This window comes from Strongylocentrotus purpuratus, unplaced genomic scaffold, assembly GCF_000002235.5.
Source record: "Strongylocentrotus purpuratus isolate Spur 01 unplaced genomic scaffold, Spur_5.0 spur5_scaffold_19, whole genome shotgun sequence".
Taxonomy (NCBI): Eukaryota; Metazoa; Echinodermata; class Echinoidea; order Camarodonta; family Strongylocentrotidae; genus Strongylocentrotus; species Strongylocentrotus purpuratus.
Window position 1 is genome coordinate 32908282 of NW_022145604.1, and position 17639 is coordinate 32925920.

The following is a 17639-nucleotide window of genomic DNA, read 5'->3' on the forward strand; positions in this document are numbered from 1 at the left end:
CTATCATCTGATATATGAACACACTACCATCTGATGTATGAACACACTACCATCTGATATATGAACACACTACCATCTGATGTATGAACACACTACCATCTGATGTACGAACACACTATCATCTGATGTACGAACACAGTATCATCTGATGCCAGACATTGTGGTCTTGGATCATTCTGTCTCAATCATAGATGTAGATGTGATGACCAGACCATTGAAGAAAAAAACCCATGCACATCAATGGTTTTCCAAGATGGTTATTACAATCCCACCTCCCTGTTACAACCATGGACCTACAGTGTAACACACTATCAATGAAGGTCTGTCTAAACACCCATCTGTGTTTTCAGTCTTACCATAGCATGGTTTGATCTATTTGCATTCCAACTAAATGAAAGTTATTGCTCAGGTAATGAGATAAAAGATTAGATATAGGTGTCTATGTGTGTAGCCTGTAAGAGAAGAGTTGTTTTGTATCCATGTTTGCATTCCTTCTAAATGAATGTTATTGCTCAGGTATGAATGAGATATTGGAGATTAGATATTAGGGAGTAGATGTGTCTAGCCTGCAAGAGAAGAAATGTTCTGTTTCCATGTTTGCATTACTACTGTATGAGTGTTATAGAAGGGAATGAGACTGGTAATAGCTATGGACTGAAGAGAGCCACCCAGCTCAGTAAGGTACCACTATATACATCTATATGCAGTAGGGCTGCGACGAGTAGTCGAATGCTCGAGTACCCGCACTGTTGACAACTACTCGAGTACGATATTTCGTACTCGAATATTCGGCCGCAAAAAAAAAAAAAAAAAAAAATCCCGATCATCTGGCACTGCCCAGGCCTGCCGCTGGCATGGTACCGTCGGTAAAAATGTTTCCCAGCTCAATCACGGTCAAACTCACCACTCAGAAACTGGGACCAAATGTCCGGATTTCTGTTTGGACTCGGAGGAAAATGGATTATTCTGCCATCTTTGGTTTTCAAAATAGTATTATTAAATTGGCGCCTTCAACTGTAACTCGAAGTAAAATTGCATGAGTTTTCGGAGACAAACCTGGGATACTGCTCCTGTGTTACGGTGGTGGCAAAAACAAAACAAAAAACAAAACATAACAAAAACAAAAACAAATTAAAAAATTTTAAAAAACATGGCATCCAAATATTCGAGTATTCACTTGTAAGCCTGAAAGTGTACTCAGGTACCTCATTACACGGTTGTGCACAGCCTTAATATGCAGGGACATACAGGTATGTTAGGTTGGAGGCACACACCCTTGTCGGTCACTCAATATGAAACTACAATAGGCTCTGTAATTTAGGATAGCTGATCCTGACCATGGACCTACAGTACTACAAAGATCCCTGTCCTGACACAGCCACATACTGACCGATCTAGGCTCTGCTCGTAGCTTTAGGAAATGTGAAAAAGTGTCAGATTGGAGTCAAAGTAGGTACTTTTAGATTTGCATGGACTGCTACGTGTGTGCCTTAAAAGGACGTCACACGTAGCCGTCCATGTTGTCGTCGTGCAAATCTAAAAGTCCCTATTATGTGCTTGAAGACTACATGTAGGAGGCTAAAGGTATCTAAAGCTCCAACTAGAGTCCAAGTCCAAGGAACCATTACACCTAACTTGTTCTTCCTTCATCATAGAGCAAAGTTTAGTTTCAGGTTAAGGTTCACCTTAAATCCTCAAATAAAGGTAAAATAGCTCATGACATAGAAAAATGTGATCGAGTATAAAGTGCAAGTAGTTAACATCTTGCGTCGAACTTTCAGACTGAAAGTTATAGACTATTTCACTTATTATTGATCATGAATGCTAAATTTACATCCTAATCAAATTTAAAGAATAACAGCAAAATGATAAAGCCATTTGAGGTACGACCATACAATCAGGATAATTTCCATCCACTTTTTACTTGAGATCAAAATGTACTCCAGCCATTAATTCACAATAAACTACTGTATTTGGTACAGGCAATTGTCAATTGTATTGATAGCGAAACTGCACAAGAATTGTAGGATAAACTAATGAAGTTTGATGTTTCTTGAACACTAACTAAAGACACGGACCTACAAGGTACATCAAAATTCATTAGTTTACAGTCACTGTCGAGCCAATTACTTTCAACATAATTAGCATACCGGCACGTAAACAAAACAAAACAAAAAATCAAACAAACAACAAAACAGGTACATAAAAAAAATCCTACAAGTTGTAGTGCACTCAAAACTCAAGAAGGAAATAAACAAAATGGCTATAAAAAATAAATTATTAGTGTACTTATCATGATAAAAAAATATAATAAAACTGTCACATAAAATAAAAGCTACATGTATGGGTACATGTACTGTATGTACATCTACACTGTTTGTAAGAGAAGTAAGAAGACAGGTTTATTGGTTCAGGAAAACAATGGTTTTTATAACACTACAGTCTATTGGGGAAAATGAGTATGAGTATGGATTTAACATTGTTAAATGATGCCTTTAACATTAGACTGTATACATACAAGCTTGTTCACCAATCAAAATCTGTTTCTTTTGCCTGCATTCCCTATGTAAAGCACATTTAAAGGGTTCTTACCACGTGGATGTGAGGAGGACATCTTGATGAGAGCTGGAAACGTTATGAAGACGATAATAAACTCAGCTGCTTAGATAGATACAGCGCATTGTAGAATATACATGTACCTCGCTTTGCTTTCTCTGTCAAATCTGAAATTAAAAATGGAATATTTGCACCTCATTAAATGATATCGGCAATTCATTGCTTACATACAAAATTATCATTGATTTGTTTTACTCCTGAATGCCTTCACTCTTTGGGCAACACTCAAAACATATTTATGTTGATAGTAAAAGACCCTCATCAGTCAATCAGTTATACATTTTTGAAAAAGGAAAATTTTAGTCATTTTGTGTGTTGGAAAAAATAGGAAAGCTTATCCGCCACATCACAGAGACATTACCAATCGAGTGTGGCTAATTTTACTGATGCCCGAACAAAATGTTTTGTTTGTTTTATAACATGATTTTACTAATGACCAGTCATAAGTACTTACTAATGACCGGTCATTAGTAAAATTTCGTGTTAGGCAAACTAAATGCCTGGTCACATGTATGCTCTCAACCAATCATTTGATTAGGATCCGCTTCATCATCTTATAAACATGTATTACTTCTACATGTACAATGTCTACATGTACAATGTCTACATGTACAATGTCTACATGTACAATGTCTACATGTACAATACATGTACAATGAATGTACAGTGTACACAAAGGTAAATTTACACAATGATAATGTACACATGAAGGTAGACAAATGAAATTGAAAAGTTTCAGTCAGTGCAACAAAAAATTGTCTGAGTAGTGTTTGCATAATACGGAAATGAATCATAGCAATGTTTACTTTTTATGCTTCATATACTTTATGATCATCAAGCTTCGCCTGAAATCTCTAGAACATAAAAAGAAAAGATACAAAGAGAGACTACCACATATTCATATATGTTTTACTTGTATTACAACAGGATGGCCCACAATGAGTTTAAACATGTAAAAGCACTAGGTTGATATTCATTCTTAACCAAATTGATATTATTATTAGTCCTAAAATGTGTCTGACAAAACATCAGAATATGGTTCCATAACCTTAGTTACAGCCCTTGTAGGCAGGCAAGCCGTGGACTTTGTGCTTTGCACACATGTAAACCAGTGTACTCTTTACACATCCTAATTTTACATTGCATACATGTCAACCACCCTGACAACATGCCTACTAAAAAAGACTGAGAGCACAAACTTAATTTTCTGAAAAAATTGTTGCATTTGAAAGTAACCAATTGAGAAAAATTTCAGCACGTAATTTTACTTGTGGGAAAAGAATTACAAGAATAATCCATATGTACACTGTATGCATCATTTTAAGCATTATTTCCACATACCGGTAGTTAGATTTGTGTGAACAGTCATTACTGTCATTTAGAAAGTAAATGTTTAAAATTCCTTAGTCTAAAATAGGACAATTTTAGAGTACTCATTTCTGAGAAATGGTTTTTCCCCCAAAGCATATCTATTACATGTACAAATGTGGAAGCGGTTAATTTGGAGGAAGCCATACAACACCCTTGGGCTTGGCTATAAAGTTTACAGGTATTCAAGAGAAAAGGGGAAATACCTGATGTATTCAATAAAGGAATCAGAACCTCGTATCACTCCAGTGTAAATGTAACCCTTGATGCACAAAAAATATACAAATAATTGGAAAGGAAAAAGACGGACAAGCTTTGTTATAAAAATAAAGAGAAACATTTAATTTGTGAATACGTCAGGCTCAAGTTGCTTTGTATTCACTGCATTTTCATTAAAGGGGAAGTCTCCCCTGATAATTAGGTTGGTTTAAATAAAAGCAGAAAACTGAGAGAGAAAGCTTGAGCAATATCCAATTTAAAATAAGAAAAGTTATGAATTTTTGAAGTTATCATCAGTGGAACACAAATTGGCAACGCTGTGACATATCTTGCAAGCTCTATTCAATTTGCTCTGTAAAGGCTATTTCATAAACGGTCATTTTCTTAATCATTGATAACGAAATAGATATGTGGCATAAACAGGTTGTTTAAAAAAAAATACATATTTTCTAATAATTATATTTGAGGGACTAGGGTGAATGTATGACTGAACATTTTCGAAAGGAAAAACATAAATTTTTGAAGTTTTTTAGTACAGGGCAAAGGGAGGGGACCTCGCAAGATACGTCGCAGAGTTACCAATTTGTGTTTGATTGATAGCACCTTCAAAAACTCATAGCTTTCTTATTTTTAATCAGTTTTTGCTCAAACTTTCACTGGCCTTTTTCTTTAATTTTTCTGCTTCTATTCAAACCTACTCAATATCAGGGTGAACTTCCCCTTTATAAGAGAACAAGACTGTTGGAGCTACAAATGAGCACATGCAAATTCAATCAAGATTTAATTGATTTAGGTACAGTAAATATGAGTCAACTCCCTCTGAAGAGCACGATATTCTTTATAGGCCATAAAAATCTGTAAGATCATCAACAAGACAATGAAGAAAGCATCGCGTGGGATAGGCAAACTCTTTCAAAATGTTAAATCTAAATTTATATCTTTAGAATATTATTCATGCCGACAGTTTGATTTTCTCCCCGGAGAACTAAATTAGTATCAGCCACAATTTAACTTACATGTAGCTGTACTGCTGTAGGCTGTAAGCCTTTCCAGCAGAGTCGGTTACTGTCTCTTTACAAGAAGCATTCATCATTATCATCATCATCATCATCATTGTCATCAACGCCGTCATCATCATCATCATCATCGTCGTCGTCGCCGTCATTATCATCATCAGCGTCGTCGTCATCATCACTCATCATCAACATCATCAGCATTCAGTACTTGTATAGAAACAAACTGTTTATGTCAATAGGACATTTAGCCTTCAGTATTGAAGTAATACATACTATACTACATACATGTATGTATTGCTCCTGTACAATGTAACTTTTATAAACATGATTTTAAAGCCATTCCTGTGTACTATATCAAAGTTCACATGAACTTCTGTCTGCTAGCATTGTATGTATGGTGACATGTACTTACATGCATGCAGGTCGGTACTTTAGTGTAGGTAAGCTAGGAGCATGCAAGAATTCAATCTTGAGATAGCTAGCAAGGCTTGCTTTCTAATCAGGCACTGAACACCCCGCAGGGAAAATATGTGCCACTTGATTGTACTGCATGTACATGTACTCCTTCCAAGAATTGCTTCAAATTATAGAAAGCTAGGAACCTCCCTCGCTCGCTCGCCTCCATGGCTACAGCTAGCCTACAAATGCTGTCATGTTGGAGATTCATGCACTGATCATGGTGCCAAAGAAGAGGTTTACATGTATGTAAGCCTACACATTGTACGCAACAGTTTAATGTTTCAATGTACAATGTCACGTACTGTACATGTTTAAAGCCAACATGTCTTAAAAGTTAGGATAAGTTAGAAAATATAAAAGTACATGTACACACATAGATAAAGTAATTTAGGAAAGATAGGTTTTGGGGGCATTTAAAAAAAATCTACCCTTTAAATATTACGACTGTCTTGCAGAAACTGATTGGTTAAGGTCCAGCATGTACAAATGACTGATTCCCCCACGATTTCTTAGTTTTACGAAGAACAAGCAATTGAGATTTTAATGATATTAGGCATCTGGAAGGATTATAAGGTGTCCAAAAATTAACATTAAATACTCTGGGGCAGATTTATATGACTAAACCTACTGTAAGGTACCCATCTCCTTGCCAAGTTTGCTGTCAATACAAAATTAAGGCAAAATAGTTTGGGGCTTTCAGTAAAACATGAATCATGGCTTTAAAGGTACTACACTGTATGTCCCATTTGGAGGCCAAACAAATGAAAAGGTTAAATTCCAACAGAATTTGAAAGATAATACTTATTTAGATCTTAATCCCCCAAAACAAAAGGGCTTGAAGATGTCTTTTATGGGAAAATAACGGCCATTAGTTGTTGAATCAAATTTAGGGATTGCAGTCCTTTTATTAAATAGTCTGATTTTCAGACCCTAGTACCAAATGGTCTTCTGTTGTGTGTTGCAGTTCAATTTTGGCCTTTACAAGAAGTTGGTTATTGATGTAGACAAATGTCCATGTACCCTTCACAGCTCATGTTATGTACATAATTATGTATGTATGTAATTACCAAAGAAAAAAAGAAGTCAGTCAGTCACTCAATAGTGTCTGACAGTGAAGTCTAGAAAGTAAACGGGTTTCCTTGCATAATTTAAATACTAAGACACTGCTAACGTTTAAATTTCACAGTTCTGACATATGTCACATATAATTCCTGCAAAGTTCTACAGAATTTGATGTTGGCTGCAAAAGGGATATAGTATCTGTAAAGGGAAATCAAGAAACATACAATTATTAAAGAGAGACAAGTTACATTGTACTAGCAAGTTGAGAAGTACAGAAAGAGTCCACTGTATAACTTCTTCAAAACCTGGATACTTTGTTTTTGTTCTGGTCCAAATAAATCTTCAATACCACATTCCATATTCAACAGAGATGGGGCTATTGCAAGTAATTTCTTTAATCTAAACATTTTGACATTATTAATTTTTAGCAAAGTTCTGCTCTTTATTCAGTACTCTTTAAGTATACGTACATGTAGGCTCAGTTTCTATGCACATGTACACATACAGTATACGTGCATGTGACTTGTATGCAGTCCAACAATAGCAAACAACACCATTACATGTACAATGTACTACAATGTAGTGCTGTAACATCACGGATATCTCCAATTCCGTTTAACCCGCCATGGGCGGTCGGATACCGGACGGTTAAACATTTGACTACAGCACTAGTACAATGTATGCCTTCATTTATATACAGGTATGACATTGCACTATACCGGTACGCACATTAATTTGTACATGAAGTACACATACTGTAACACTGATTTTAGTGTCAACCTAACAGTGCTGTATCCAAACGATTAAACATTCATTTACCAACCTTGAGAAACAAAATCCTCTTCCATTCCACAGTTCCAGGAACATTGCAACATGATTTTGAATACTTACACCTGTAGAACACTTGTACCATCTTAAACTTCGCCATTTCATTTGTTATTAAAGGGAGTGTAGCATTACGAGACTACGCGTCTTTGAACCAACCCTAACATTAATATCGAGTTTTGGCTCCCAGAATTCAAACTTCATTGAGCAATGGGAACAGTCAAGTTTTCTGGAGAATTTAGTTCACCTTATGAAATTTAGCTCTTTTGCTCTCTCTCTTCATTGAAAGATAAAGACCAGTTCTGGTCATGCGATTGCATTGTGAAAGAAACGTTGTGGAATCGATAAGAAAAGGTTGATCATCTAGCATGTATTGGTGTGTACTGCAAGGTTCTGGAATCATCAAAATGATCAGAAATTTGGCCCAGTCTTGGTAAAGTTACAAGCACCTGTATACAGGAAGATGTATATGGAACTACGCGACACGTGCGCGACACATGCGCGATATCTATCAGGTCCAAATAGATATAATAATTTACCAAATATCAATTAGTAGGCGGTTTCTCAGCAAAATTTGTATCATCACGTATTAGTCAAAACATATTCTTTCACATGATTGGTAATAAAAGCTTTTCATTTCATTTCATTTTTTGCGAGGGGGTGTTTTCAAAACTGGTCTTTACCTGTAATATTCAGTAAAATCAAAGACATGACTACTCCCACAATTTTAAAAAAAAAATCAGTACAATTTCGAAAATATGATACCACCAATGGAAAGAGGAACCTAAAATAACTGTGTGACAAAATTTTATTTTGAAATTGGGTGTGGAATTATGATAAAATGACGAAAGACGGCAAAATTGCTATCTTTTGCATCTGATCTGAAAAAATTTGAAGTTACCGAAAAAGGGTCTAGAAATCTTAATATTGATTATCGAGTAAAAGTGTCAAAGTCTGGTTTTGTAGGTTTCAACATGGTTGCAGCATAGACGTAATACAAATGGACTTTTGACGGCAAGAGTAGTAAAAGTAATGATAGCTACCACCTGTTCTTATGTCTTACTTTCTTCTATGTTTAAAGTCTAACCGCAACGCTGCGGGCATGTTTTGATAAGCTCCGATAAGGGTCCTTTGGTCCTATGAGATCCACCGGGATTTTGCCGACCTCTATCGGCCAAGTCGCTTCGCACTGACCAATGCTTCCCACGATTTGCGCTTCTCATTTCATGAATGAATCGTGACAGGAGAGCCTTCTGCCCATGCGCAGCTAAATACTACGTCAATAGTGCCCCGGATGTAAACATGAGGTTTACGTCCTGTTCATGCTCGCCAATCTGTAAAAAAAGCCGTTGAAATCGGTGATTTCTTCGATTTTTTACGAATTTGTGTTGGTGTGTAGCAAACTCATCATATAAGCAAGGAAAGTCACCACAAGAGCTTACAAAATACAGTTTAAAAAGTGTTTTTTTCTCCTGTTTCCGTTAATTTCTCTGTGAAACCAACGACGTTGTGGTGATCACAAATCCTTCGTTTGTCGAATACAATCATTCGTTATTTGTTGCGTTTGCGTGCGTTTTTTTTATAGGCATTGGAAGAATGGGGTTGTTTTCGTGAGTGCTCAGAAAATCTGTGGTAATGCGTGACTTCTTCGCATCATGACCACTAAATTGCCGTGCCTTTGTCTAATCCAAATTGCACACGTAGTCCCATTGATAGAGATCGGCGGGTGCATGTTTTTTTCAAGTTATATTTTGGACTTGTTAATCCGAGAGTGACTGCTTTTTTTTTCTTCCCTCAGATTTTATCTTATTTTATCTTGATGTAGGCCTACTATATGTGTACGTTTTTTTTGAGAATCTAGGAATTAGGATAAATATCTGTGTCCGTAAATTTGGGAATTGACCATTGCAAAATATTCAACATTTCCGTCGTCTGCTATGTCGATATATGGACTGCCCATCATAATCATAAAGTTCTTCCTTATTTATGTCATCTAATGATAATCCTGCCCTTCTAATTACTTTATAAACAACACATGACTCATGAGTACGAGAAAAATATGTATTATGGAACAATACACACATCGAAATAAAAAATAATTGTTAGTATAAATACAACGCTGAAAACAATAACAACAATATCGTCAGGCACAAAGACGAAAACATGTTCGCTACGACCGCATGGCGGAGAGCGCTCATACTATTTAACACTAGGTTCTCAACGATTTGAAGGAGCAGCGAACAACCCCAAATCGCAAGCTTGCTGTTGCGATTATGAAAGATTGCGCAAGTGATCGCATCCAGCTGTCGGGTTGCGGTGGGACCACCGCTGGGTTTTTGCATCGGCGCGAAATTTAAACCTTGCCGGTGGAACTCATAGGATCAAAGAAACTGCTTCGTCGATAGTCCATTGTATTACGTCTATGGTTGCAGGCAACGATGCTGGGGTGGGGGGAGTAAATTCCAGGCCCGAATGGTCCTTGGAAAGAAGGTGAGCCGATAAATAACCGTGTTGCATCTTATGTTAGAGAAGGAGAGACTATGGTGTCCCATGAGTATCTTCTGGGGTTGTGTGATGTAGTCAGGTCTGGGTATGGCAACTTGGTCTTTGATGGATTTGTATAAGAGCGATTTAGGCCAGCTACTGTGGCTGGAAAAGTATTTGACATAACCATAGTCAGGTAAAAAACAAAACAAATAAACAAGGCATATTTTGCAAGGTGATATTTTAATTTCTGATTTTATTGCTCATAATGACATACCGGTAAGTACAGTGAAGGTTAATTTAACATTTAAGGGACATGGTAACATTGTTAAGATGAGAGTAAATGGTGCTAAGGTAGTGAATTCAACGCTAGATGTACAATTAAGGATAATCTGAAAGTTTGAGAGAAAACTGACCATTATTAATGATACAAATTGGGAATAACTGATCTGATCGATTCCTGAATTCTCCCAACTATGTCATTATAATTTAATTAAATTTGAGGTGTTTGTAAATCTTTCACAAAGCAATGAATTGGCTCTACAATAATACCATTCTAGACATTTAAGTGTCAAAAGATTTTTTTCAAAATCCTGTTTTATGTCTTATTTTCATGGAAAAAAGGTTGAGAATATTCAAAAATTGGTTGGGAGAATTTACTGTTAGAGGGAGTCGCACAATGACACCTTCAAAGGAAACCATAAATATCTTTGTGGTTTGAGAATTTTTTCAGGACTTTTTGCATGTTAGAGGGTTAGTACAGTAGAAGGAATATACATGTAACAAGTAACATTTCATACAAAAATTACGCGTTTTTTTTCATCAACCTTTAACAATGTTACTGAGTCACTTTAAAGATAAAGACCAGTTATGGTGATGCGATTGCATTGTGAAAGAAACGTTGTGGAATCGATCAGAAAAGGTTGATCATCTACATGTTAGCATATAAGTATTGGTGTGTAATGGGCAATTCCGTATGGGAAAGAGGAAAATCACCAAATTCTTAATTTGATCCAACTTCAATAATTTAACATTTTCCATGTAGTCAAGAAATCACTTGTGACGGAACTGAAAACCGTTTCGAAATATCTTTTACGGTTTTTCTGAAAAATTTATTTGAAGTTGGGGCTATTTTGGGGGCCACAATCACATGATCATGATTTAATTTCTTAAAATTCAGTGGAGCAATGTATTTAAAACTTATTCCTCTATATTTATTCCTAATTGAACAACATCACAAATAGGAATCAAGATTTGCAAATTATTTTCAAAAAATGAAAAAAGTTTTTGTGTGAGAGATTTTTCAATTTTACCCTTAAAATGGCGTAATTCCGTTACCAAAATTTGAAAGAAGTTTTACTCACAAAGTTATTTCTTACTTTTTGTTTTTGAAGTTGCAAATTCTCTTCCTTTATCTACCTACCAACAGCCCTAAACATTAATTTCAGAAGTATCTACTTATTTTCCTATCAAAACACTGGTAACGGAATTACATGGTAACGGAATTACATTGGTAACATAATTACAAGGGGTAGCAGCATTAGTAATGAGTGGTTCGTTTTTCAAGAGATGGACCTGCTGCCTCATGTACATATAATGTATGCTGTGTTACAACATTTTTAATGGATTTTGCCCCTTTTTTTTAAGTAGTGGCTTATTATATTAACTGTCTAACTAAAGACTAAGGATCTGGCTTCAATAAATTCAATGAATGTTTTTTTAAAACTTTTTTCAAATTTGCATAAAGACTACAAACTAGGCTGGGAATTTTAGATGTGTTTATTTTCATTCACTCTGAACTTGCAATTAAAATTGTACCAACATCTCTTATGAAACCTTTTGATTTAAGCATGGAAATACTTCATATTATTTCACCTATGGCGATTTTAAACAGTGCCTTTTCTGATTTTTATTCTTCACTGATCTCATCTAATCTATCGAAAAAAGAAAGAAAAATCTCATTAGAAGTTAGAAAGCTAAGACCATAGCGCACTAGCCCTCTTGCAGACTGTGAATTTCCCTACTCTACGTATTATACAGATGGGACTTGTAAAGGGAAAGGGGGGGGGGGCAGGGTGACTTTGACGATGTCCGCTAGCACTCAAAGAAAATACCCCACGAAAACACCCTAAAAAACAGCTAGGTGGAGGTTGGAAAGCAAGGTCTACAATACATGTAAATTACCAAAACAAAAAAAGGATAATTCATTAAAAGTTAGATGGCTATAATAGACCATAGTGGACTAGTCTTCTTGCAGACGGACACTTTCGTTATATGGATGGGGCCATTGGAGGGGGGGGGGGGGGAGGGGTGACTTTGAATCAGTCCGCTAGCACACAGACAAAATACCTTTGCCGATGACTATATGTAGGTGGAGGTTGAAAAAGCAAGGTCTAATCTAGCGAAAAATATTTAATAAAAAGTAAAAAGGCTTTGGCAGGTACCGGACTAGTCCCGTTGCAGACGGTTACTTTGCCGACTCGTCACACGTAAAACATATGGGACTGAGGGAAGGTGTCAGGGTAACTTACTGTACAGGTCCGCTAGCGCTCAGAGCAAATACGTTAACAAATGACAAGGTGGAGGTTGAAGGGGAAGGTCTAATCTATCAAAAAACATGTATTTTATTAGAAGTTACATGTACAGTTTGTAGTTGGCTACGACCATAGCAGACTAGCCCTCTTGCAGACGGTTAATTTCCATACTCTTATAACTCTACGTATTAAACATAAGGGGAGGGGGGGGATGGCAGGGCGCCTTTGACTAGATCGCTAACGCTCAGAGAAAATATAACTGTAACAAATTCAAGAACACTGATCAAGTATGTAATTAATTTTAAAAGAATAATAACCAACTATTAAAGAATGATAACAATTTATTGAATTGGCGTAATGATTTACAAGGTTTGACATTTCATTGCAACTCTGTTGATGACGTTATCTTAATTAATTAGTTTTGAATCGGGTGCTAGCTTTTGTGGATTGAAATTGTAGTATGGAATCATCTGACAAGGTTTGTAATTAATTTTAAAAGAATGATAACCAGTACTCCCTCTAAGGCTCTACCATTAATGTCGCAAAATTGGCTCAGCAGGTTGAAAAATTGGCTCAACAGAAATATGAGATAGGGGAATGATTTACAAATTCTGGTGTGAAATATTATTGAAACGCTGTTGACAAAATGATAGCTATATTAAGCTCTTTTTATATAATTAGTTAAGATTTTGGTGGTTGGCTTTATGGACTGAAATCATTATAAATAAATATTCATGTGTTTTGTTTTTAATTTACACCGAGATCCCTGTGTTGGGTGTAGGCAGTGTTATTAGTATCACTTAAGTGTTTTGGAATTGTTTGAATGCTTAAATGTAACCATCCACGACGAACAGGTTGTAATGTTGCAATTTTCAATCGATTTTGATCAAACCTGCATAAAATAAGCTTTGAAATAATGTATTGCATGTGGTATTTGCTAGGTTAATAGGCCCTCACAATAGTCAATAAAACAATTGAATATCCTTTGTTTTCTATTGAATACTGTGGAGTTTATTGACCTGTTTCTATAAATTGGTCTTGGCGACTTCACAACCAGTTTGTCATGTATGGTCACAAAAGTGATCTGTATATGTGTAATTCCGTTACCGCCAAATGGGCAATAATATATGTAGTTTGTCATACTTTGTGTGATGTTCCTACTTGCAAACTAAACCAAATTAAAATAAGTTGTAAACTAGTATATGATAACACATATTGACATAAATTTAATCACTACACACCAATATTTGCTCAGAAATGTCATATTTACTTGCTATCTAACAATATAAAAGACACGTTTTTCAACAGTTTTTAGAAATGAAGTGCACATATGAATTGCTTTGTAGTTTAAATCAATTATTGCAACCCCTGAAACAATTAAACAACAATTTAAGCCTAAATAATGTTTACAAAATCACCTTTTTTCAAGCTTATTTCAGAAGACGTAATTCCGTTACCATTAATGTAATTCCGTTACCGCTACCTTCTTTCATAAAACCATTCGGCATAGATAAACCATGACATCTTCACAAAAAAAAATCTTGCCATGGGACAGTCAACAATATAAGCTCCCTTTATTAGCATTACTTCACTCCCAATTGGCTGCAGATTTCAGACGAAATCTTTTCAAAGTTAGTGTAAAAAATAACCTGATTTTTCTGCCGTAATTCCGTTACCGACACACTTTTGGTCCTGGGTGTTCCGAATGTTGAAAAATAATTTTTTTAAATTTGATTCGCTAACAGGTGCATAATACAGAAAGAATAAAAAGATAAATAATCACCTAGGTCTAACCACCTGTCTACAGTATATCAAAATAGAGCCCATATTTCTCTGAAATGTAATTCCGTTACCGTGGAATTGCCCTACTGCAAGGTTCTGGAATCATTCAAAATGATAAGAAATTTGGCCCAGTCGATGTAAAGTTACAAGCACTGTACACAGAAAGATGTATATTGGACTACGCACACGTGCGGGACACTTGCGCTTATCTCTCACACATCAATAGATAAACTAATTTATCCAAATATATCAATTAATAGGCGGTTTCCCGGCAAAATTGTTATCATATATTAGTCAAAACATATTCTTTCACATGATTGGTAATAAGAGCTTCCATCTCATTTTTTGAGATTGGGACGTTTCCAATACTGGTCTTTACCTTTAAGTATGATGAATTACAATTGTTTGAGGCTGTAGTCCAAGTCTTAGACTGAAGTCGATGCAATGATTACATGATGATGTACATACGTCAGAAATAACAGAGGATGACCCATATTACTCGACTCTACCATCAATGAGCGATGTCAAGTACAGTGTTCGTGTTGGTGATGAGAACATGGAAATGCAGTTGAACCGAGCTCCAACCGTTAACCGAGCTCCAACACGGACGGTCAGTTTAGAAAGACGATACCGATTACATTAAGGATGTTATCAATAGCTCTACACCAGCCTCGACACTGAGTAATGACGTCCAACTCTACAGGCGAAAAGTCTTGCGATAAAAGTGAAATCCGTTCAGAAATTCAAATAAATTACATCATATCGAATATCAAATGTAAAGTCATATTAAAAAATCAATAGATAAAATATCATTTCTCTTGAAAAACATATATTGTAGTTCCCATGATTTACAGCTGTTTTGACTGTACAATGGATTTTACCTTAGCATAATCGTGGGATTCCTGCCAGATGCCCACATAGTTATCTGCGGTATACTGCAACACCAACACCGAACTTGAAATCATGTATTTCCCAATCCTTAGGGAAAATGACATGACATGTAAATCGTCAACACTAAGGCTGTGCACAACAGTGTAATGAGGTACCCGAGTACACTCCCAGTCTTACAAGCGAATACTCGAATATTCGGACGCCATGTTTTTTTATAATTTTTTTGATTTTGATTTTTTTTTTTTTTTTTTTTTTTGCCACCACCATACCTTTGGAGCAGTATCCCAGTTCTGTCGCCGAAAACGCATGCAATTTTACCTTGAGTTGCAGTTGAAGGCACCGATTTAATAATAATAATAACAGTAAACAATGCCGTTTTAAGATAGCAGAATAATCCATTTTCCTACAAGTCCAAACAGAAATCCAGACATTTGGTCCCAGTTTCTGAGTGGTGAGTTTGACAGTGCTTGGGTTGGGAAACATTTTTACCGACGGCACCATGCCAGCGGCCGCCGCTCACCCAGGCACGGGTAAGCGTCGGCCTGGAAAGATTTTTTTTTAATTTTTTTGCGGCCGAATATTTGGGTACGAGAAATCATACCTGAGTAGTTGTCCGTGCGGGTACCTACATGTCGCAGCCTTAGTCAACACCAACCGCAATACTCGCTTCAGCAGACGACATTAAACACCAGCCCTCCACACAGACTACCTTAAATATGTCATATTTCCCGACAATCCCAACACTAGCCTGATTTCAAGTTCGGTGTTGTGGCTGGCTGGTGTTGTAATTGGTGTTCTCACAACACCAAAAACTAGTAATCTTCAAACACCGAACTTGAAATCACTCAATATCATCACTATAAATTAAATGCTACCAATTTCCATGATTTATTATGGTCATTACTGAAACAGAAGGGAGAAGTAACAGCTTCATTACATTTACTTTGAGTTAGGCACTGCTTGTTATAGGGGAGGAACGCAATCACTGGCTGTGTCTGAGCCGATACTTCGGCTGCGCTACGGCAAGACCCGTGTTGTTATTCAGTCAATCCCAGCTATTAAGTTCCTTTCAGTGTGCGTGTGTTGTGTACAGCTGGAATTTACTCAACGCACACAATTCACACTGAGCTTACGTGCACACAAACGAGACCAACTCCCATCTCTTATCATTATCAATTGAACAAAATAAAGAAACTCACCAAGTAGAACTTTTATCATGTGCAAGTTGTCACACATGCACCTCAGTATCTAGAATTCAATAACCCAGATCTGTCTCTCTGGTTGGCTTTGCTAACAATCCCGATCCTACTTCACTGCGTCCTGTAGCTCGCCATTTTGCCTAGCTTTGCAGTGATGATTCTGTCAAGTTATCACGTGAGAACAGCTATCCAATCGCATTGAATTTATTTATAACTCGCTAAGCGTCGTTCTCGATAAGACAGGTTGAAGAGATATAAATAGCACAAAATAAATTATCTCAAAATTCTCTTTGTGGGCTATTATTTTTTTCTTAATACAATGCAAAATTGAGCACATTTAACATTTGGTAACTTCATGACGTAATTGAGTGATTTTTTTAAAACAAATTATGATACGTACATAATTACTATAATTACTATCAGGACGGGCAGAGTCAGAGGAACGGTCTAATCCATGTAGGATAGGAACAACATTATAATGGGAACATATTAAATCACTTGATTGTGCCAGTTTCCACTTTTTACATTTATATATCAATTGGGAATGCTATGAAACAAGAGGGAAATGCTTTTTTATTTTTAAAATTGGCTATTCAATTTTAAGTTCACCCCAGTTTCAACCTAGTCCATCCTGGTAGGGGACATGGCTTCTATACCCCCCTCATACAGGCGCAGATCCAGAAGGGGTGGGGTGCACGCCCCCCCCCCCCCCCCCCCACCTTTACCTTTTCAAAAAATTACCTTCCACCAACAAAATAAATATTCACATAAATGTTCTGTTTACTCTTCGCGCTCGCAATTTTCACTGACAATGGCATGAGATTATTATTATAAAAATATGAGTTATTTGTGCATAACATGTAAGTTTCGTGACATTTGTTATTATCATTATTACTATACAATCACGTTCTCATTATTGTCATTATCCTCACCAGTTTTTTTTTTTTTTTGTTTTGTTGTAGTCATTGATTTTATTTCTCAAAACTCATACATCACATAGTTCAGACAAACTAACTGGAACATAATTATAACAAAACTTCATCATTTGATAAATACAAATAAATACATCACAATAAAAGGCCTAATTGTTCATTATTTCACAATGTATAGGACGAAAATATATCACAATCACATATACTAGAAAGATATTACCGCACTACACAATTATTTCAATGCTTTTTTCA

General features: G+C 36.2%; 1 protein-coding gene across 2 annotated transcripts in view; it reads right to left on the reverse strand.

Moving 5' to 3' along the window:
- LOC593178 (histone deacetylase 4) overlaps window positions 1-16615 on the reverse strand; it is an 83976-nt gene extending 67361 nt beyond the window's left edge. Inside the window, exons 1-3 of one of the 2 annotated variants that reach the window (XM_011662240.2) lie at window positions 16456-16615; window positions 4191-4246; window positions 2593-2723 (exon numbers count right to left, since the gene is read on the reverse strand). In XM_011662240.2, the coding sequence (XP_011660542.1) occupies window positions 2593-2614 (22 nt within the window). In that variant the 5' untranslated portion in view covers window positions 2615-2723; window positions 4191-4246; window positions 16456-16615. The remainder of the gene's footprint in view (window positions 1-2592; window positions 2724-4190; window positions 4247-16455) is intronic. The other variant, XM_011662239.2, reaches the window with a different exon arrangement.
- Window positions 16616-17639: the final 1024 nt, after the last annotated feature.